This window comes from Mustelus asterias, chromosome 5, assembly GCF_964213995.1.
Source record: "Mustelus asterias chromosome 5, sMusAst1.hap1.1, whole genome shotgun sequence".
In the NCBI taxonomy this organism is placed as follows: Eukaryota; Metazoa; Chordata; class Chondrichthyes; order Carcharhiniformes; family Triakidae; genus Mustelus; species Mustelus asterias.
The window spans coordinates 85,403,318-85,427,794 of record NC_135805.1 but is presented as its reverse complement, the minus strand read 5'-3'; the positions used below and the strand labels follow the sequence as shown (position 1 = coordinate 85,427,794).

Here is a 24,477-nt window from a genome sequence, read left to right as displayed (position 1 = left end):
AGTAATCAGTGAAATCGATGACACAGACTTGCTTTGTAGGAGGCTTCCTTTGGGGTCAGTGATGAGTGCCACCACTCCATTGCTGACTGCAAAATCTGGACCAATCTGGACCAACAAAAATTCTTCCATTTGCGTGCACTTCCTGCCCATGATAGTACACTGCCAGTTGTCAGGTTCTTTCACACCTTGGTGCCAATTATTTCCAAATATAAATTTCCACATCCACACATAATATAAACTATCTGTGCAAACATGTTACATCACAATTATGCCCTCCCACCCATTATGGGTCTGTTGTGTCACAGTGCTACATTTCTTCAGCCTGTACTCCTGAGAAATTGCTATGTACCAAATCTACCTCTCTGTCAACAAAACATATCAGTTTGGGAAACAATGATGTGCACACAAGTAGAAATTAATTCTTATACTGCTACCATCAGTAGATTGGCTTCACGTCTTCAAATACAGAAAATATTACATTAACTTCAATACCTTTTGGGGTAGAAGCAGAATAACAGAATATTTATTGTAAAAAGGTTACGGAGGTTGGATATTTGATAAAGTAATTTGGAGGTGGCCCTAATGAAAGATTTCAAGATTATGATGGGGACTGAGAATCAATCAAATGTTTAAACTTGTTTAAAAAGGAGAAAACTAGGAGTTAAAACGGCTGAAATAAATAGCGCGATCTAGATAAAGGTCACAGAAATGAATAGGATAAATAAAACAGATAATTTTCTAAATTTGCTCTCAATCTGGAGCCTCGCCTGTCAGAAACTTGAATCAGAAATTTCAATACCATTTAAAGTAAAAGGTCAGAAAATTGTGTGCCGCCGCTCCCTGAATTTCTACTCTATATTTCCAGCAGGTAAGATTCTCTGGCAGATGTCAGATAGTCCAACACCTTTATTATTTATAAGGCAATTACGTTTTTGAAAGGAGGCAACTTAAGTGATACTAGTAAGAATGTAGTTGAATAGGCTTTAAAACATCTTAAACTGGAAGAGGCTTGATGGAACGAATGACTTACTCCTGTTTCAAAAACTAATATTGTAAATCAGTCTAAATATAGAGAACAAGAGTTAGAAATAGTAACTGATTCGGAAATATTAAATTAATATTTCATGCATATTCTGATTTCAATAGCCACAAATAAACTTACTCATTTTATTTTGTATATTTAAAATAAAATTGTTGTAACATGCTTTTTATCACTTTCCTTTCTTCAACTATTCCATCCTCCATTACCAAGCTTGCTGCTTAAATTTAATTACAACAGTTGTAAGACCACACCACCCTTGATATGCATAAAAAAGTAGAGGGACAATTTAAGTACTTTGTAATTAGTGATAAAAATAATTAATTTGGATGGTTTTCAATAAGAAACATGGCTAACAGTTTCAGCAGTCCCCAAATCTTCTATTTCTTTTCTTTCTTTTTCTTCCTCCTTTCTATTGAATGACAGGATTGAGAAACCTCATCTTCACCCGTGGGTGCTGCCCTCTTCTTACTCTTCTTTCGTTTCTTCTTATCCTCTTCCCAGTCCTGCTCATTTTGCGTCTCCGATGACCCATTTGCTGCTGAGTATTGTTCAATCTGAACCTCTTCTGATTCAACTTCTAAAGGACAAATCTTCTGGCTGATTGACACCAAATCTTTCACTCTGCTTTTTTTTGACTTCCTTTTAGTCTGATAACTTTCCTTAATTGGGCTGTCTTCTATCAGACCACTATTTAGTTCTACATCATCTTCACCGTTGACTTGCTCTGTGGGAATGGACAGTTCGTTAAAGTTACAGGTTCCTTCAGCATCTCCCCTGCTGCGTTTTTTCTTCTTTTTGGATTTAACTTTTACTTCTTTGAATGAATTCAAATCATCTCCTTCGAGTTCCTGAGCAGCATTGCTTTGAACGATCTCATGCCCTGCTTTAGGCTTTTTCAGTTGAGCCATCCTATTGGCAAAGTACTCCTGCACTGTAAGAGAGCTGGTCACTGTACTTATTTCAATTTTGGGCTCTGTGGCACTGGCAGCCTTTGGGTCATCAACAGGCACGAAACAGACATTGTCCTGAAAAACATAAATTGATGCCATTAAACATACTGGTCCTGGAGACAAAATGCTGTTTAAGTCTCTTCATAACCAAGCAGTGAGAAGATTACAGAAGACAAATTATAATTTCCACAAGATTCAGTGTGTATACAGCAACCTCCAAGATATCATTAAAGGTTCCACGCCTAGCATATTTAAATAAAAAATCTTGCTCAAGTTTCAGTCTTTTATTTATATTTAGCTAAATCAATGACTGACAAGTCCCATTCTTAAATGTACAATATGAACAGGAATTTCTGGAAATATTTAGGCAGCAGCTGCTGAGAAACAGAGTTAATGTTTCAGGTTAACAGTGTTTCTCTTGTTGGAGATGGTCATTGCCTGGTACTTACGTAGTATGAATGTTACTTGCCATTTGTCAGTCCAAGCCTGAATAATGTCCAGATCATTCTGCATTTGGACATAGACTGCTTCAGTATCTAAGGAGTTGCGAATGGTACTGAACATTGTGCAATCATTTATTTTATTTATTAGTCACAAGCAGGCTTACATTAACACTGCAATGAAGTTACTGTGAAAATCCCCTAGTCGCCACACTCCGGTGCCTGTTTGGGTACACTGAGGGAGAATTTAGCATGGCCAATACGCCCAACCAGCACGTCTTTTCGACTGTGGGAGGAAACTGGAGCATCCGGAGGGAACACACGCAGACACAGGGAGAACGTGCAGACTCTGCACGGTGACCAAGCCGGGAATCAAACCCTGGGTCCCTGGCACTGTGAGGCAGCAATGCTAACCACTGTGCCACCATGCCATCCGATGATCAATGCACATCACCACTTCTGACCTTATGATGGAAGGAAGGTCATTGATGAAGCAACTGAAGATGACTGGGCCTTGGACAATCATCATAACGAATAAATCATTCACCTAAATGAAGAAATTACCAGCAAAATTCATTTTTCCATTGCTTTTACTCTAATAGGAATCAGAACCAACACAAATTAACAGGCAACCGATACTTCAAACAAAAAGGTAAGTTTCACTTCAAATAGTCGATACAACAAAGATACATCTTTCACAACCACTATCATTCACCTTCAGCATGTATGGCACTATATAGGTGCACACATCCACAACATGCTGCTCCTTAGTCACACGGGATAGGTCAGGAGTCCTATCTGACAGCAGGTTACCTTTGAGTTTCATGAATATGATTACCATCAGCAAGGCACACCTCTACCAATGCTCTCTCCCTCAGGTCATGACAGTCCTGATGGTTTATTTTTAGAGTTCCTTTCCAACCAACCCAATAATTAACACACCATTTCATGGTTCGGTAACTTCTGGGAAAGCACCCAAGTCTTTAGTGTCTATTCACACTTTCCAGCCTTAAGCAGCTTTTGAGCCAGCTCACATTTTGCCTCCGAGGGCTTCTATCTCCTTTGCTGCCAAACAGAAAAACTGACTTCTTTGTGAGGGCGATTGCCGCCTTCTCCACAAAAATTCAGTGGGTGGGATTTTATGGCCTCACCTGATCGGAAATTGTAAAATCCCACCCAAGGTCAATGGATCTATACATGGTCCGCCCCTCGCCAGCTCCGAATCCCGTGGCAGGCAGGATGGCAAAATTCTAGCAGTGTGTTTCCCCTTTCTGCCTCTGTTCTGTGTGTGTCTGCATCTGGGCCTTCACCCTCAAGCCCTTCTGCTTGTAGCTCTCCTTTGTGTCTGGCCATATGGCACCCATATCTCAAATTGCCTCCTGCTTTCAAGTCTAAGGGTCCCCAGGTCATGTGGACTAATATTTAATATTTTCCAAGGAAGATACAATTGATATCTTTAAAAGATTAATGCAAACTCTTACAAGTCCTTCTCAAATAGTCTTATAAACAATTACAGATTCTACAGGCATTTTAAGAAAATTACAAATGTTCTTTACTGCTTCCACAACATATTGTGCTGGATTCTGCTCTCAGTAATGAATGTACGTCACCAGCTTTCCCAATAACCTCTATGAGATTTTGCACCAGATTTACTGAAAATTAGAGGGCCAAAACAGCACTATGCACTCTCCATGGAATCTGCAATCTATCTGAACTGGGTATTAACAGCCTGCCACATTAAACAATCAGACTGAAGAATTATTAATCAACAGCACTGAGAGTAAACCAGGAAATGCACGTTAAAATATTGAATTCGATGTTACATCAGGTGCAGAAAATCTGAAGTCACTTTTCTTTTAAATCTCAACAATAGTTAAGGCTGGAATTGACAAACCCTGATATTTTCTGACAAGTACAGTGTCTATGTGCATCAGGTGAAGTACAGCACTTTGTGCTGTTCCTAGTGTTTCAAGGCTAAGTCACTCGACAAGGCAGCATTATAGTGCAGCTTCTGGAGTTGCAGAGCAGTTGCACACTTATCCGATTTTCACTGCATGGTTGCAACCATGCAGTGTACATTTTAATGAAGGCGAGCGCCAATTGCTGTTTTCACAGCAAAATCTAACCCATTATCTTTCATGGATTTATCCACTGGCTGATGAGCAACTATTTCAATTTGGATCCCAGTTCTTCATTCATGGAATGTTGGGAGAATCACGCTGGTGGGAAATATTACAAATTAAGTTTTTAAAAAATCATTTAAAGCATGTGGGCGTTATTGGCAAGGTCAGCATTTATTGCACATTCCGAACCTTGACAAGATGATGAGCCACCTTCTTGAACCACTGCAGTTTTTTCAGGTGTAGGCTCCCCTGACAGTGCTGTAAGAAAAGGAGTTCCAAGATTTTGACTGTATGACAGTAAAGGAATGGCAACATATTTCCGATGTGGAGATGCCGGCGTTGGACTGGGGTGAACACAGTAAGAGTTTTAACAACACCAGGTTAAAGTCCAACAGGTTTATTTGGTAGCAAATACCATTAGCTTTCGGAACGCTGCTCCTTCGTCAGATGGAGTGGAAATGTGCTCTCAAACAGGGCACAGAGACACAAAATCAACTTCAGCATTCAGCCTCTGATCTTCAGGTAAGCGTTCTCCAAGGCGGCCTTCACAACACACGACAGCGCAGAGTCGCTGAGCAGAAACTGATAGCCAAGTTCCGCACACATGAGGACGGCCTAAACCGGGATGTTGGATTTATGTCACATTATCAGTAACCCCCACAGCTTGCCTCCTGGACTTGCGGGCTATCCTGTCTGGAGACAATACACATCTCTTTAACCTGTGCTTAATGCTCCCTCCACCCACATTGTCTGTATCTTTAAGATCTGGTTGACTGTAGGGATTCGTATTCTAATCAGTATTCTGTAACTTGATTTTGTGTCTCTGCGCCCTGTTTGAGAGCACATTTCCACTCCATCTGACGAAGGAGCAGTGCTCCGAAAGCGAATGGTATTTGCTACCAAATAAACCTGTTGGACTTTAACCTGGTGTTGTTAAAAAACTCTTACTGTTAACATATTTCCGAGCCAGGGTGGTGTGTGAGACGGTGGTGTTCCCATGTCTCTTTGGAAGGTGCTGTCAAAGGAGGCCTGGTGAGTTGCTGCAATGTTTCTTGTAGAAGGTACGCAATGCTACTACTGTGCACCAGGGACGGCACGGTGGCACAGTGGAGCAGCATGGTGGCACAGTGGTTAGCACTGCTGCCTCACAGTGCCAGAGACCCGACTTGGGTCACTGTCTGTGTGGAGTTTGCATATTCCCCTCGCGTGGGTTTCCTCCGGGTGCTCTGGTTTCCTCCCACAATCCAAAGATGTGAGGGCTAGGTTGATTGGCCATGCTAAATTGCCCCTTAGTATCAGGATGACTAGCAGGGTAAATACGTGGCAATACGGGGATAGGGGCTGGGTAGGGTTGTGGTAGGTGCAGACTCGATGGGCTGAATAGCCTCCTTCTGCACTGCAGGGATTCTATAATTCAGTAGTGCAGCAGTGAGTGTATAAATCAATGGATATGTGCTGATCAATGTTGCTGCTTTTCCTGATAGTGTTGAGGTCTTGAGTGTTCTTGGAGTCGCGCTAACTCAAGCAACTCCTGAGTTGTACCATGTACATGGTGGACAGGCTTAGGAAGTCAGAAAGTAAGTTACTGGATATATAATTCCCAGTAGCTGGTACAGTCAAGTTTCTGGTCAGCGGCAGCCATAAGGATGTGGATGTTGATGTGGGGGCATTCAGTGATTGTAATAACGTTGAACATTAAGAGGAGATGGTTAGATTCTCTCTTGTTGGAGATGGTCATCACCTGCCATTTGTTACTTGACACTTACCTGCCCACACCTTAATGTTTGTTAGGTCTTGCTGCATGTGGGCACAGACTGCTTCATTATCAGAAGTCACAAATGATACTGAACCCTGAAACCATCAGCAAACATCCCCACTCCTGGCCGAACAATCGAAGCAAGATCATTTATGAAACAGCTGAAGATGGTCACTGTTAGGACACTGCCCTGATTCTGTAGATTTCTACAGTGATGTCCTGGAGCTGAGATAGCTGGCCTCCAACCATTACCCCCACTTGCTTTGAGCTCGGTGTGACTCCAAACCATGAAGAGATTCAACTCCCACCCCAACCCTGATTCCCAATAAGTTCAATTTGCAAATACGCCTCAATGTCACACTTGGTCAAATGCTATCCAAATGCAGTCACTCTCATCTTGCCTCTGAAATTCAGCACTTTTGTCCATGTTTGGACCATGGCTTTAATGAGGTCTGGAGTCCAGTGACCGTGGCAGAACCCAAACTGAGTATCATTTTGAGCAGGTTATTGCTGTGTAAGTGCCACTTGATAGCATTCTGCTCCTCTTCCATCACTTTGCTGATGATTGAGAATAGTTGCAGGGGGCAGTAATTGACAAGATTGGATCTGTCCTCTTTTTGTGGACAGGACATACCTGGGCAATTTCCAACATTGTTATTTCCATTGTTGTATCTGTACTAGGACGGTTTAGCTTGGGGAAATGTTGGCTCCGGAAGACCAAGTCTTCAGCCAGATTATTGTCAATTGTCAGACCTCATAGCCTTTACTGTATCCAGCGCTTTCAACCATTTCTTAATATCATATGGGGTGAATCAAATTTGCTGGATACTGGATTATATTTTGCTAGTTACCTCAGGATAACAAGGATGATTCACTCCACACTTCTGGCTGAAGATGGTTGCAAATACTCCAGCCTCGATTTTGCATTGGGTGGCCCACCCAGTCTTGGACTTATTGAGGGTTTTAAGTGGCCTCAGTTCTTCATGGACTGCCTGTAGTCACAGCAGTGGCCGGTGTTCAAACCTGACGCTGCTGGGACTACAGAGCTGTCGGCCAATTGGATTTGTGGCATAAGCCTCGCACCCTTACCCTGCTGAGTGTGAAATGATTGTGGGAGAGCTGGTATCAGCAGGGATGCGATCCTGTCAACTTGGGTCAAGAAACTCAGCCATTCAAAAAATACTGCCCCTTTTTTGATAAGGCCCATTGACTGCATTTCCTTGTTTAAACAAACATGTATTGATGTTCTCACTGCTCTAAGCCAATGTTGTCACTCTACCCTACCCTTCAAGAACCCTGTTGCACTACTCTTTTGCTGCCCAGTTCCAATAGTCTCTGACTTGTAAAGAAATATCATGCAGCAGCTCACAGAGCTCTAAAGGTCGCCATAGCACAGTTCATCTTCTGCGGCCCTCATTCCAGCTCAGAGTCTTTCACACCTACAAGATGTCTCAAAGCAGCCCCTTTAGAGAGTGCTCAGCATACTCAGCACCCCCAGGCCTAATCCCAGAAACACCGCAAAAGCACAATGCTTAGGTCACCAAGCCTGTGCCAGTAAAACCCTTCCCCATTGGCGACAGTTGTCACTTGATGGCATTATTGACGACTCCTCCAATATATTACTGATTCGAGGAGGGGCGGTGGGGGGCATTAGGATAGTAACCAGCCAGCTTGGGTTGAAATGTCAATGCCATAGTTATACTGGAACATGTTGGTTAGGACAGCAGCTGGCTTTGATGTTCAGGCCTTCAGAATTAAAGCCAGGATGTTGCCAGGGTCTATAGTCTTTGCTGCGTGCAATGTACTTATGCTGTTCCTTAATGCATGTGGAGAGAACCAAATTGGATATCACACAACTACAACTGTGGTAACCTCAGGAGGAGGCCAAATGGGAACTTCACTTTTAGCTGAAGACACGTGCAAACATTTCAGCCTCATCTCACTAATATGCTGAGCTCAACCATGTTCAAGGATGGGGGTGATCATGGAGCCCCGACCTCATTAACCGCCTGGCTCTCTACCACCATTCTTGACTGGATGTGGTCGGACTACAGAGTTTTGCTCTGGTCTGTGATTGTGGGACTGTCTGGCTCTGTTCTTTATTTAGTTTTTAGTTTGCAGGTAACTCTGTATGCTAGTTTCCCTTAGTTGATACCTTATTCTAAGATGTGCCTGCTGCTAGTCCTGGCACATCCTTCTGCATTCCACGCTGAACTACGGTTGGACTTGTAGCTTGATGTTAATCAGGGAATGAAAGGCATGCCAGAAAAAAATAAACCAAAAACTACAGATAAAGTTATTTTGATTTATTTTCAGTGATCACACATTGTATCTGAATATTATATTTACCTCAATGCAAATTTGGCAAATTGTATGAATGTAAAAACAACTTTAAAGTCTGATATAAATAATACTGAGTTTCCACAAACTACATTCTTATTCTTGTATGTTATATATAGATTTATATATATATCTACGTATAACATATATATATTAAGGTAAGTTACCACGTGTATTGCAAACATTGGAAAAATCACATTAGTTGAGAACTGAACTAAACTACAGTGAGTAAAGTTTGATGGGAAACATATAACGTTGGTATTTGCAACAAAGGTTGTAAATAAAACACGAGAGGTTAGTCAACATTAGGGTGTGGGTTTGAATCCAGCCCAAATTGGGGAAATGGGGATCTCCCTTTGGTCATTGTTGCAGTTCTTGGTGAAGCGAGGCTGAGGAGCATCTCCCAGTTTAACGCACTCAAATTTCTAGCACAAAACTGGTCTAATCTGACACTAGTTGGTGCTGAACGAGCAACTTACTCAGAGGTCAGAAGGTGACTCAAGTGATGAATGGAAAGGGCTCACTGGCAAAAAGGGTCATTTTATGAGGTTCAGGCGGATACATTGTTATGTAATAGCAGCCTTCAGCTAATTCTGTGCCCTGACTGGGAGTACCTAGTGCTTATGAAGTGGAAAATTTCCATTTCCAAGTAATGAAATTCCCTGTTCACATAACCACGAGACAGAATTTACAGCCCCGCCATAGTGTCTTTGAAGACAGGGGAAGGTAATAAAATAAAGCAGGTGGCCTTCCCACTGCCTTCCTGTCCACTCCTAACCTGATCCACATATTATGGTGGGCGGAGAGCGCTTTAAGACAGTCCATCCACCCTTGGGCCTATGGAAGCCCTCAAGTGCCTAAGTAATGGCCATTTGAGAGCTTCATTCTGTCTCTGCTCCTATTTTACATGTGTCAGGACAAGGCGGTGGCAAGGCAGATGGCCCAGCAGCTTTCACTGTGCAGGCTGCTGTTGGGGAGGAAATGTGCACGGGAGTACATCAATTGGGGGGGTCTCCTGTGTCCAAAGGTGCTCCGGTACCTTCCTTCCATCATAAGGTCAGAAGTGATATGTGAATTGCTCATCGGGTGGCACGGTGGCCCAGTGGTTAGCACTGCTGCCTCACAGTGCCAGGGACCCGGGTTCAATTCCGGCCTCGGGTCACTGTCTGCGTGCAGTTTGCACATTCTCCCCCTGTCTGCATGGGTTTCCTCTAGGTGTTCCGGTTTCCTCCCACAGTCCAAAGATGTGCAAGTTAGGTTGATTGGCCATGCTAAATTACCCCTTAGTGCCAGGGGGATTAGGAGGGTAAATATATGGGGTTGCGGGGATAGGACGTGGATGGAATTGTTGTCGGTGCAGGCTTGATGGGCCAAATGGCCTCCTTCTGCACTGTAGATTCTATGAAGTCACAGCTAGCAAAAGGAAGATGGCTGCGAGTGTTGGTGTCCAATCATCTTAACCCAGGACATCACTCCTGGAGTGTTTTTGCATTATTTCATTTCCAATCAGTCCCTACTGAGTATACAAATCCATCCTGTGTCCAGTGGCCGCAATGCACTGATCACATTTCCTTGCTAGATCAGCTTGTCTGTAAACTAAAGCATAAAATCAGCCCTACCTGAGAAAACCGGTACCTAACCATACATCTTTGTCTAAATCTCTTGCTCTTCACTAATCTATATAAACTCATATGCACACACCTGTATGCGGTATTCTTATTCCAGTTATGCAAGTTTCAAAGATGACAATGCATATAACATATTTATATTTACAGTCTGTCTGGAGCACCTGCACTGAGATACAAGATGAAATTAATCAACTACATTGCATCTAAGCTTGGAGTTTACACAGTGCACACTACACATCTGATATGGGGCATAGTGTTATTGTTCCAACTAAGAGTAATGCAGCACAGCTATAACATGAAGGTCAAAATAATTTGCGTTATTAAATTACTGTTCTGCACTGCACCACAGAAATGTTCTGACCAAGTTGTTCTTCATGGTTACTGTTCTCATAATTCAACTACAAGCCATTACTAATGCAAGCAATTTAAAACTGATTCAAGTTTATCATCTTGTATTAGAACAACTTGACTACATGCAGCACACCCACAGAACAAAGTTCTGCAACTATCTTTTACAGGGATAAGAAACAGAATGGACTTTAAAAGAAATGATTACCGGTGGTTTGGATACCACATCCCATAATACTTACATGATACAGAACTGGAACAAAAGCCAAAAAAGCTCTTTAGCATTAGTTACACAACAGTGGTCGTTTTGATCTCCGATACAGTAACTCCAGTGGTGTACACCTGAATTTATGGGAATGCTGGGATTTGCGCTCCACTAAGCACAGAGCTACCAGGGCATGGAGACAGGCAGGTAAACGCCTCCCTCAAGTCAAATAAATTCCTGGCAGATGAATATGGGACATTTAAAGTTTATCAGGGAACAGTTGGGAGTTTGTTTGAAACAAACAAAGCAGGTCATTGAAAAATGTGATTATTATAAATTAAATTCACAATTATCATGGTAAATATTTGAATAACTGTAACTTTAGGAGCTTTACTTTAATCAGACAATGCATGGACATATTCCAGGCTACAGTATTTTCAGAGCTTGGCTTCCTTTATACAGATTTTTTTTTTGTCTTTGCTCTCCATAATATCTAGAAGAAATGCAGTTTCACAGCACTGTGAACTTCCACAACTGATACTTAACTGGCATGTCTGCAGGTAACTAGGGCGGGAGTTTCCACTTCCCTTGCGGTATGTTTTGAGGCAGCAGAGAGAGCCTGCCATTGGTGGCGGAAACCCGCAGCAGGGGTTCGCTGGCGGCAGGACTGGAGGATTCCCGCCGGTGAGAACGGCCAGAAACTTGCAGCCCTAGTTTCTCCTTCCTTAGATTGAATGGCATTTGCATGACTCCAATTCAAACCTGCAATTGTTTGAATCTAAGGACCTTTGGAATATTCTGATTAATATGCTTGGAATTTTCTCACAGGCTGCTTTTAATACCCTGGGAATTTTCAAATCCTGGACTTCTGTCTGAAGTCTCATTATTTTCTCTGTTGCTATTTTGAAAATAAAATGGATATTACAATCCGCTGAGCTCCATCATGGGTACATTTTTAGGTTCCCTGGTACCGCTAATACTTTGGCCTCTTACTCTGCTAATGCTCATTTAACAAGCCTGGCATTTCCTTATCCATTACAGTCTTGCCTGAGCCCACATTTCCCCTTACCACTTTCTTACTTTAAACTAGAAACTTCAAATAAGATAGTCACTGAAGGTCTGAGGAAGTTACACGGGGCAGCAGGCTTGAGTGCACTTTGTAAAAGTACTTAAAGAAGTGGTTAGTGAAATTGGTCCATGTTATTGTTGCCCCTTCAGTGAATCATCAGGAAAAAAGTAATGACTGAGAAATAGAAAATAACTAACATAATATTCCCCTTTATGAAGAGAAATGAAGATAATGGAGTTGGCCTAACTTCAGTGTTAAAGACATCCTAAAGAAAAAGTTGATTATGAAACAGCTAGTTCTGTAATTATGGTTAAACAAAGAATCAGTTTGAAGTTAAAGAAAATCCTGCCTAACAGAATTACCAGAAATCTTAGAAAACAATGGGTTTCATTAATAGCAGATATTCTGTTGGTGCAGTATATTTAGATTTTACCAAAGCCTTAGATATTGGGAAGAGTTCTCCCATATTTGAGACTAAGTGTGGTGGTGGGTGGCTCCAGTGGCACTTTTCCCGCTGGCCAGAATGTCAGGATCCCTCATTAATTATGCACAGCTTAGCTCCTCTTTGAGTCACTTGGCAGAATGGCAGCTGGCTCGTCTGCCTGCCGTCAGCTGGCAGGTTTGGAGATGCTGGCGTCACATTAGATACCAGTCCAACATATTCGTGTTCCAGCCCACCTGTTTTTACTAGTCCGTGCTAGATGTCAGCAACCCAGAGGGAAAAGGTTATCAGCCTCAAGAAGAAGTCTGTTCCTCCATTCAATCACTCTCCCTCCAAGCCCAACTGCAAAGTGCCCATGCCCCACCTGGACCTTTACCCACCACATCTGGAGTCTTCATGCATCTCCTTCCAGTAAACAATGAGATATCCCTTTGGGGCTTCAGCTTCCCTCCCTTTTTCCTTCCATTGTTTGTCTTCTTCATCCATCTCCTTGCCCCTCTGCCTGCCATTGTGAGCCCTCACCCTTCCCCTCACTCCTTGTACAACCTTCCCTGTCTACATCAGATCAACACCCATCATCATACTGTGATAGTTCACATTTGGCCAAAGTTATCCTAGGAGAATGGGAGAGCCCCAATCTTGAGCCAGCCCGGTTCCACCATTTAGCACCCAAACTGGCACATTATTTTCCACCCCAATTATATTTATACTTGATCGGTGTTTCTAAGAAGGAGTTAGATATACCTCTTGTGGCGAAAAAGGATCAAAGGATATGGGGGAAGGCAGGATCAGGCTTTTGAGTTGGATGATCAGGCATGATCTTAATGAATGGCAGGAGCAGGCTCGAAAGGCTGAATGGCTCCTATTTTCTGTGTTTTCTTATACATTTTTATTGTGCTCGTGTAATGTGAACTTTGTCTAGAAAAATAATTTGTTTCGAAAAATACTTTTTGTTTGGAACATCTATTATGAATTCATCTTGGGAATAGTTATTGAGAATGTAGTCTTCATTTTCAGATCTCATTTGTGAGTGACAAGTGTCTGGTGAGATATTAACATTGAACCTGATGATACATATGGCAGGAAGAAAACACCCCTAAAAACAAACTTTGCAATTCACAAGGCGTTTCACGTCTGTTTTCTTAGATCAGGTTTTTTCTGCATTACATAAAAAACAAAGGCACTCAAGAAGGTGCAGAAATTATTTACAACGGTTGGTACCAGAACCGAGAGATTATACGCATGAACAAGCTGTGACTCCTTTTTCTTAAAAAAAAAGACTGGAGTAACTTTAGATTTTTAAAATTACAAAGGATTTTATAGGGTAGGTGTCAAGAAGTTGTTTCCACTTTCCACTTTTGGGGGAGAACTGATCAGGGGTCTCAATCTAAATAGTCACTAATAAACCCATCAGGAATTTCAGAATCTCCTTGATCCAGAGGGTGGTTAGAATATGGAAGTCACAACCACAAGTAATAGTTTATTTGAGTAGCATAGCTATATCTAAGGGAAGCAGGATAAACGCAATGGATAAAGTAGAAAAGTATGCTGACAGGGTGAGATGAAGGGGGTGGGAGGAGGTTAGTGAGAAGCATAAACACCAGTATGGATGATTAGAACGGCCTATTTCTATGCTGAATGCTGTAGATACTCGGTAATTCTACTTGGTTTGAGGAGAAAGCTTAAATATCTTCACCAGCAAACCAAAATGCAATTTGACATAGCAACATCACACCAGTGACAGTTTCAACTGGTTTGTGCTAAAATCTGACATAGTGGTTATCATTGCTGCCTCACGGCGCCAGGAACTCGGGTTTGATTCCAGTATTGGGTGACAGTCTGTGTGGAGTCTGCACATTCTCCCTGTATCTGCATGGGTTTCCTCCGGGTGCTCCAGTTTCCTTCCACAGATCAAAGATGTGCAGGTTAGGTGGATTGGCCATGCTAAATTGCCCCTTAATGTCCAAAGATGTGTAGGTTAGGGGGATGAGCAAGATAAATGTTACAGGGTTGCAGCTATAGGGCAGGAGGTGGGCATGGGTAAGGGGCTCTGTCAGAGTCAGTGCAGACCCAATGGGCTGAATGGCCTCCTTCTGTACTCTAGGGATTCTAAAACTACCCTTCTCAAAGCATCAGACCGCTGTTTATGCAGCAGCCAGATGTGCCAAGTGGTATTTTATTGACACATCTCGTGGATAAACAAACAAACTCCAACAGGCAATATACTCAAGTCATAACAATAGCTCCTTTGTGGTCACAAGTCAATTCTCATGATGGTACATAATGTTACTAGGTGGCCCAGTGGTTAGCATTGCTGCCTCGCAGCGCCAGGGACCCGGGTTCGATTCCTGGCTTGGGTGACTGTATGTGTGGAATTTGCACGTTCTCCCCACATCTGCGTGGGTTTCCTTTGGGTGCTCCGGTTTCCTCCTACAGTCTGAAAGACAAGCTGGTTAGGTGCATTGGCCATGCTAAATTCTTCCTCAGTGTACCTGAACAGGCGCTGGAGTGTGGCGATTCGGGGATTTTCACAGTAACTTCATTGCAGTGTTAATGTAAGCCTACTTGTGACACTAATAAATAAACTAAACTAATTAGAATAATGCTGTATCTAGAAGATTATATTTGGCAGTTAGGGGAAATTACAATCAATGGATATAACTGCCAACTTCTTTTCCTTATGTTCCATCCTTCAAGAACTGCTCGATTCCAAATATTTCCTACAGGAGGTTAGCAACAAATGCTTGGCACAGAGGGCAGCTGTCTCACCTGTCAAATGCCCCTTGTTGCTGTTTGATTCTGTTAATACAACTGACAGCTATCAAACAGGTCAGGGCTATCAAAGCAGAAACAAATACATCAGCTCACTGGAGTCAGGTGAAACCAGATTGAAAATCATGTGGCATTTACATGCTTTGTCACATTTACATGCTTTGTCACATAATTTAGAAGTGAACCATAAATGTCAGTCATCTAAAAAACAAACTTGTTGCATGGCTAAATGCAGAAATAATGATAAAGCAATTTAAAAATATTTTAACATTCTAGAAATAGCTGGCAGGCAAGGAGTGTTGAAAAGTATGGTAAATTATCATTCCACATCAGGGCTAGACATGTGAAATAATCCAAAATGGCAGCTATAAACTTAATTGAAAACAACCAAGGAAGGACAGGGGTGGACTACTAACTTACAATCCTCATTGATCTTGCACCTGGCTCGTGGGCGCATATAAATCATTCGCATTCTCATTTAAACACTTACTTCATACCTCCCCCTTTTTAAATTGAGACCTGAACATCGCAGTACCAGCCCTGTGGAATGCTGAAGGAGCACAAACACATAATCACCCAGAGCAAGACAGTCAATCCTAAACTATCACAGACACACCTTGCTCAGAGCTACAAATCAGCCTGCAGTCTGCTTATTCTTCCAAGAACATGCCGAAAGCTGAATGACTATTCGGAAAGAAGGGGACAGAAAAAGAAAGGAATTTGAAACTCCCTGTGAAATGACAATTAGCTTCGATTTCAAACAAAAATCAGAGATTTTCCATTAGATCTATAATCATCCAAACCATTTTTTTTTCATTTAGATAGAACTAAGCTTGTCTTTCAATCCATCAGTGGACAGCCACTCTCCACTGATGTTGCTAAAATGATGTTTTTAGGAGTGGGGTTGCCAAACCTGCTGGGTTGCCAGGGAATCTCCCAGGCATTGCTGCTGGCAACCCATGAGAAAAATACTTCCATATTCTACTTTGCGCCTGCACAACTCCTGTGGCCCAGTTCACTGACAACTCCTGAGTTGCACCATTGTGGCTGACTTCAAGGAGGTGGACTCGACGATTTCTGTTCCTCATAGCTGGTCGTCAGTCCCACCGTGGTAGCCCTCAAGTCCAGTTCTGTGAAGTTACAGCAGTGGAGCAGGACCAACCATGATGAAATTCACTGTGACCACATCATCCTGCCTTCGTTGCTGGTTTTCAATAGGAAAAACCCTCCTTATGTATTTTAACCAACCTAAGGTCCTGTTCTCCCCTCCCAGCCCTTCAGAGAGTGTTTTGTCAGTTGGATGGGTGACAGAATGTGAAAATATACAGGTGTTTGATTTTCTTTTTAGAAATACATTCTCAATGTTCATCAATGCTCAGGAGTTGCTAGGTATCGCTCCTACTTTTTCAGTATACATTTCTAGTTTATTGCTTGACTCAGATTAGAAACTCCAATGCTTGTTGCCTTCATATACCTTCTGATGGAAATTCCAGTGAGGTTGCTGCATAGGGACATAGGAAATAGGAGGAGTAGGCCATTCAGCCCATCAAGAAATCTATTGATTTCAGTCTTGAATATGCTCAATGATTGAACTTCCAGTCTTTGGGGATAGAGAGTTCCAAAGAATCACTATCCTCTGAAAAGACCTCCTCATCTCAGTCTTAAATGGCCTGTTCCTTATTATAAGACTCACCAGCCAGGAGAAACATCCTATTCATATTTACCCTGTCACATCCTGTAAGAATTTTGAATGTTTCAATGAGATCACCTCTCATTCTTTATAGAGAAAACAGGCCCAGTCTCCTCAATAGCTCCTCATAGGACCATCCCGCATCCCAGAGTTTAGTCTGGTGAACCTTCATTGGACTCCCTCTATAGCTAGTAGATCTTTCCTTGGGGCCTGTAGTCATGGAATTACATTTCTTTAAGGTGCGTGCTCCGCCACCTCAATTTGGTTTCAAGAAAAACAGGGTTAAACAGAAGATCACATCAATTACTGCAATCAGTCCAAAGATGGGCGGGTTAGGTGGATTGGCCATGCTAAATTGCCCCTTAGTGTCAGGGAGACTAGCTCAGGTAAATACATGGGGTTATGGGGATAGAGACTGGGTGGGATGGTGGTCGGTGCAGACTCGATGGACCCAATGGCCTCCTTCTGCACTGTAGGGATTCTATGATTCTAGTGCTTGCGAGTGTTGCTTGAGGGAGGAAAGCCTAATAAAGCTGATGTGTGCTTTTTTTTAAAAAAGGAGCTTATCTCTCTGCAGCAAACAAGAAAATGAAAAATGACCCCTTCCTCTGTGGAATTAAATAAGTAAACCCTCCAACTGACACAATATGTTTGAAAGGTCACTTCAGTTGGTTTTGAACAGGATTAATGTCTCAGGAGGTTTCCAGCTATCAAAGGTCTATGGAGGGGAGTGGGCACGGCCACTAAAGCACATTCAAACTTTGCAATGATTTTCAAAAGGATTTCATTCTACTGCCCCATGTGAACTGCTACAAATAGGGACGGCACAGTGGTTCGCACTGCTGCCTCCCAGCGCCAGGGACCCAGGTTCGATTTCCAGCTTGGCTAACGGACTGTGTGGAGTCCGCACGTTCTCTCCATGTCTGCATGGATTTCCTCCCACAGTCCGAAAGACGTGCAGGTTAGGTGAATTGGCCATGCTAAATTCTTCCTCAGTGTTCCCGAACAGGCGCCGGAATGTGACGACTAGAGGATTTTCACAGTAACTTCACTGCAGTGTTAATTTAAGCCTATATGTGACACTCATTAATAAATAAAGCGACATTACCTTTTGATCTTTCCGTTATCAGACTAAGGCTATATTCCAACTGTTAGAAACACCATTGTCAAAAAATAAAGACAGTAAATGTTAATAATGTCAGTCAGCTTCTAAAATCCCTGAAGGGAAAAAGAATCATTGGTGTAGTGCCCCTTTGAACCATGGGGCCCTGACTGCCCCTGGATAATTGTGCAAGCTTGTGCTGTACTGCACGGTGAGGCACAATGTAAATGAATCCCCCCCCCACCCCAATTTCAAATTTTACTTTTAATCATAATTATAGCGCCATAATTATTTTGAGAAATTAGTGCTCAATCTAAAACAAAAACTGTTGTGGCCCTGTTTTGCCAACTTGCTTCTCATCAGACCATTATTAATTGTCATGAAGACTTTTACCCCCATCTGGGGGAAGATGTCCCGCCACCCAGAGCTGCTAACCAATCAGTGTGAATTTCCGGCAGGATCCTCTGCTGGTGCCCACCATAGTGGGTCGGTAAACCCACCAGAGGCCACAGTGAACCTCATATGCATCCCATGGTACTTACCTCAAAATGGGAGAATTCCATGTATTGTCTGTAAGGTATGATTCCATGAGCATGACTATGACAGTCATGGAGACAGCTCCCCCAATTTTGGCGCAAGTCCCAGATGTGTTAGCAAGGAGGGCTTTGCAGGATCAACAGGGCTGAGTTGCTGTTGTCGTTTCCATTTCCTAGGTCAATAATGGTTGGTTCGTTCGGTTTCATTTCTTTGACGCTTTTTAGCAATTTGATACAACTGAATGGCATGCTAGGCCATTTCAGAGGGCATTTAAGAGTCAACCACATTGCGAGGGTCTGATATCACATGTAGGCCAAACCACATATGGACAGCAGATTTCCTTCCTTGAGGGACATTAGTGAACCAAATGGAAATTTACAATTGCCAATGATTTCATGGTCATCATTAGACCTATAATTTCAGATTTTTCTTAATTGAATTCAAATTCCATTTCCTTCCATGGTGTGATTCGAACTCGGGTCTCCAGAACATTACCCTGAGTCTCTGGATAACTGGTACAGCAACAATACCACTACGCCACCACCTCCCCAAATTAGGTGAGCATGTCACTAAACCTCACTATTCCAGTATAGCCGGCTGGTCTCCCACATTCCACCCTGATCAACACAAGTCATCTTAAACTCTTCAGCCCATATGTAACTTGCACCAAATCTTGTTCCGCTATCAATCCTAAGCTTGGTGACTTACATTGATTCCCGGTCAAGCAATACCTTGATTTTAATGTTCTCAACCTTGTTTTCAAACCCCACCCTAGCCTTGTCCCTCCCTGTCTCTGTAATCTCCTCCAGCCTCACAATACTCCAAGGTGCTTGTGTTCCTCGAATTCTGGCTTCTTGTGCTTCCCAATTTTAATTGCTACGCTACCGGAAGCCTTGCTTTCAGTTGCCTAGGTACCAAACTCTAGAATGGCATCCTCATATCTCTCCACCTTTCTATCTTGTTTTCTTCTTTTGAGACATTCCTTAAAATCTATTTTTGGTCACCTGACTTAATATCTCCTTATATGACTCAGCGTCATATTTTGTTTTTATAATGCTCCTGTGAAGCGCCTTGGGGTATTTTGTTACATTAAAGGTAATATATAAATATAAGTACTTATTATTGTTAGAAAGCTTCCAATGAGAGGCACTGTTGAGGTTTAAACTCGTAAGGATCACTGTTTGAGTGGGGAATGTAGAAAAAGCTTCCTGTTCCCTGATGCACTTGCATTCCCCCTTTCTCAACCAAACAGAAACCCAATTACCAGGTGCTGGATGTTAAAAGCCACCAACCTAAACAGTAAATCCAATAGGCACAGGTTTCATAGTAGAATGAGATTTAGTGAAGGTTAATCCAGGCTGGAAACACATTGCTTTAACGGAATAAATGTGGAGTTTGGAGCTGATTATTATAAGCATGTGGATACATTAATCTTTAGATACAGTAATAAGATAAAAGACTTATTATCAATAGCTAGCAACAATATTAAGAGGTATTATGACTTGCTTCATTTTTCAGAACACTTGGGAGCAAAAAGTGTAATTATATCATTTTATTCTGAGTTCTAAGAATATTTTACTCTATTTGTTTATTGGACTTGAGTATTTCTGAACATTTGGTAGAGTTTACTCTGTGGAACACATGATATATTTTAAATTCTTCTGTACATGGTCCTGTTAAAAGCATATTATGGCTCAAAACCCAATTTGTTACAGGCAGAATCTATATTAACAAGTTGCTCAACTACGTGATGCAGAGAAAAGGAAAAGACCCAAGAACAGATTATGTGAGTCATGATGTGGAGATGCCGGTGTTGGACTGGGGTGGGCACAGTAAGAAGTCTCACAACACCAGGCTAAAGTCCAACAGGTTTATTGGAATCGCGAGCTTTCGGAGGACTGCTCCTTCATCACCTGACAAAGGAGCAGCGCTCTGAAAGCTTGTGATTCCAAATATGTGAGGGTCACAAGAATGAGAAGTCACATTTGGCAGCACAAAAAAAATGGAACTATCTAGCATGTTACCCTGAAACCAACAGTCAATCAGAGAATTAAAATATATGTGGTGCTCTCTTGAACCTGGAATTGTGTTTCACAATCAGGAACAATAAAGGAACACAAGGAAGGGGGCATTCTGGCAAAAGAATAATACAGATCTAAAATGGGAGGGGAAAAACAACACATTTCCCAGTATTTTCCTTTCATTTTGATAAGCACATTACATAATTAAAACAAAGCTATATGCCAGATACATACAGCAACTGTTGTTCTGCCATTCAATGCTGTGAAAATGACACTGGATTTTTCAACTATCTTTAGAAAGGACTTTATACTTTAAGGAAAATGCCAAACCCTGCATTGCTGCCAAGTCACCTTTTCACCTCAAATAATACTGTTTTTAAAATAAATACTTTCTGAATCTCGTAGCGCTAAAATGAAGTATTTGATGTTCAAGAACTGCGCAACGAGGCTTCATTCTTGTAACAGTCGTTGCGTGTCCCTCAAAATCAACGATGATGTATATTCAAGGTTGTGGGTTTCTGCCACTGGTCATCATGTGACTGAGCGGGTGACCCGCGTATCTTTGGGAACATGGGGCAAGATGTTCCAAGAGGTAGTGGGATCACAAGTGCAGGATTTGCTTTCTTTTCTTTCCTTCTCTGCCAGCTCTCTACCTCTATTCAGACATTGTGACTCGAAGCTTGATGCAGCTTGATGGAAAAGTTGACAATGTTTGTAATGATTGGAAACAAGCTTCTCCCAGTCATTCACATCAATACGTTATACTGTTGTAATTTCATTGGTTTAAAATCTCATCAGGAAGAAGGGACCTTAAACAGTGCTGCATGGTTTTAGTACCACATTGAAAAATCAACCCAGATAATATGCTCAATCTGCAGAGAGGTACTTGTACCCATAACTTTCTGACACAGTTGAGTGCCACCATGGAATCACGGCTGATAATATCAAGAGGACAACTGGAGAAGGAGTTGGTACAAGAGAGGAGATAACAGCAACTTTGGCCACAATTTATCAATACTCAAATATGCACATTCTACCTGATTGAAAATGGACAATGTAGCACTGTTGGTCAATCAGAATTAGCAGGAAAGGTGATTCTCAAAATGGGAGAGTGGTTGACAGTGATGTACCCAAAGGGGGTACACAGGGTGAGCTCCCTGTGTCCACTGTGTGCAGTCACCCCATTTTTTATGTCTCCTCATCCCCTGCTTCTCAAACCTGAAACCTCACCCGCTTTGCTGGGGTCCCCCATCCCGCCTTGAACAAAATCTCAAGACTTACCTTACGGTCCAGTATCCATGATCATCTCCTAAGGCTTCCCTTGTACTCCCAGAAGCAAGCACTACTGTGTTCTGTGTTGCTGGGATTACTCATCTGCTGGCCAATATGATTGGTGAGCAGCTCTGGAGGGTGGGACATCCTGTGCCTGAGGGACAGAATTGTCACTTCACAGACACTATATAAAAATCACTCATTCATAAAAGTCTATTCAATACATTTAAATCCTCTCAACTACTTAATCCCTCATAAAACAAACATTCGTGTTAAATACCCCTCATCAAAAACAGCAAATCCTTTCATCACCTTTTTGATCTGTCAATCAAACTGTAAACTTGCAGCCCCACTTCCCAACACCCCCATGTGATAATGACAACTTATGGAAAGAGTCAAGGAGTAACAATGACATTACTTAGGGTTATGTCAATAAACAGTGATTGAAACTGCTAGAGCAGAATTATTTCAACTCTCAGGTGCAGGCAGTCTTTTTGTTTCAATTTTTGACAGAATGGCTATTAAAATAAATTGACAGCCTGACAGTTCTATAAACTTTATCTGCCCTTCACAAGTTTTTACATTTACTGTAAAATGTCATATATACACACACACTGCGGGATCTGGCCTTTGCTCCAGCAAAAGTGGGTCTGCTTGAACTCAGCACTGAGTTCAAAAGGCACTGCTGAGTTTTCCCCTCATGTAGGAGTCACTTCCCACTCTGACATCCCCAGCAAAAATACACCTGTCAGATATAGGAGTGGGATTTCCAGATCCAGGAACCAACCAGCATTTTTAAAGGTCCCTGGAGTTTCCATGGCTCCCTGAAAATCCAGAATGTTGGACAGGTAATGGAAAGTAGAACTGGGCATCATCAGTGCAGGTGAAACTGTTTCTCAGTACAATTGGAAGCAGGTGCATCATGAAAGATAGACGCCTGAGTCAGAAATGGAGAAAAGTGAACGGGAAGGACAGCATTAAGCTTCTTGCCAAATGAACATGAATATGCCCAAAATTGGATAAAAACTTGTAAGAACTTTGGAGCATTTAACAGGATGTTCAGTTTAGGTTTGGGTTCAGTTTTAGTATGAAATATTGAAGTCACTGTTACTGGGTAGCAGTAACAAATTGCATAAAACTTTCGCTAATTCAGGAGCCATCATTTGTAATTGTCAATGAAGAATTTGTCCAGTTAAAAAGCCTTCCCTGACTAAGTGGGGCTCTTCACTTGGAATACCATATGATGAACATACTCACAGCAACACAGTTTCTTATCATCTATGGCTATTAGGAAGCAGAGGGTATGCAGTGGGTATGCAATGACCCTAGACATGTACATGCCAGAACAGTACTGGCACAACTTTGAGTTAAATATCCTCGAACATTTAGACCTCTCTCCCAGAATGAACCAGCTCTCCTGTTGCTTCCTTAGGATACATGGCAATAGATGTTCCAGTTTATCCATGTACTCATTGAAGCTTATTAGCAATTTTAAGATTGCTTATGTTATTATGATGATGGATGCCCCCTTTTAATTAAATTCATGCTTAGTAAGTGCAGGACCAGTACATCTCTGCTCATGAGTGAGATCTCCTGACTGACCTACCCCTCCCTGCAGCTAACACTAAATGTCTCTTCCCCACACGAAAGTTAATGCCATACTTTGTGAAAACTATAATTCATCAAAATGTATTCTGATCAATTACTCTAGATTTTAAAGATCATTAAAAAGGTCATAAAAGGGTAGCATTTTGCAGTTAAAATTTGTCAGCAGAGTAGTTGTGACTATTCAGCACTGAAACGTTTACAAATTTTAACTAATGTTGGGTACTCATATTTGTCTGGCATTATGATTTATTTGCTGTTATACTTTCTGCCCACTTGCTCACATCCAGAAAGTATCCCGTGTTAGAACAGTGGTGTAGGCAGCAAGTTAGTAACGTGTGCAACTCAAGGCCAACTCACTTAAATTCTGTAGGATAATTCAGATCCCAAACGTTACCTCTCTTTCTCTCCAGAGATGCTGCCTCACCTGCTGAGTTTATCCAGCATTCTGTTTTTATTTCATTTAAATGCTCCATGCTCACAATCAAAAAGTACTCTCTTAAAGGCAGCTGCCTTATTTTTAAATTTGCAGATATGTCTTTCCTTATCCATGTATCCTAAACATAAGGGTTCAACTTAATGCACTTTCCCAAGGTGAGTTTGGGGTTGGGGGCGGGGGGTGCTGGAAGTTAGTTGGGCAGGAGATTGGTGGGTGGGGACCCCGTCACCTTCCTGGCACTGCCTTATTAGGTCGAGGCAGTAAGGGTTTGGCTTTCAGCCCCCCATCCCCCGCCTCCCAAACCATTTCCTGATGCGCTGAAGGGCTCATGGACAGTTCACTGTCAATAGAGGCCCTTAAGTGGGCAATTAAAAGGGGATGGGGGCTCGCCTTATGGGAAGTGCTAAGGTGGGCTTATGGTTGGGGTGAGGAGAGGCCCCCCTTGATCAAAGGTAATCAGTGCCTGACCTCTGTCTGGCCATCACACACCTGTACCCTTGGCAATCCTGGGTCTCTGGTGAGTGCATTGCCAGTATCTGCTGCCACTTCCTCAAGTGGCACTGCCAAGCAATGAAGAACTGCGGGCCTTTGATTGGCCAACAGCTCCCGGCAGGCAGGATTTCCACCCCTGGTGTCCTTGATCCAGGGAAGGCCTATCATCACACATTTAAGTTCCTGAATGGCACTTAATTCACC

The 24,477-nt window shown here is 42.3% G+C and overlaps 1 protein-coding gene across 1 annotated transcript in view; it reads right to left on the bottom strand.

The window, feature by feature from the left end:
* Positions 1-1,147: 1,147 nt before the first annotated feature.
* The window catches only part of pinx1 (PIN2 (TERF1) interacting telomerase inhibitor 1), a 78,330-nt gene continuing 55,000 nt past the window's right edge, over positions 1,148-24,477 (bottom strand). Inside the window, exon 7 of the mRNA XM_078212950.1 lies at positions 1,148-2,067. Within this exon, the coding sequence (XP_078069076.1) occupies positions 1,420-2,067 (648 nt within the window). The 3' untranslated portion in view covers positions 1,148-1,419. The remainder of the gene's footprint in view (positions 2,068-24,477) is intronic.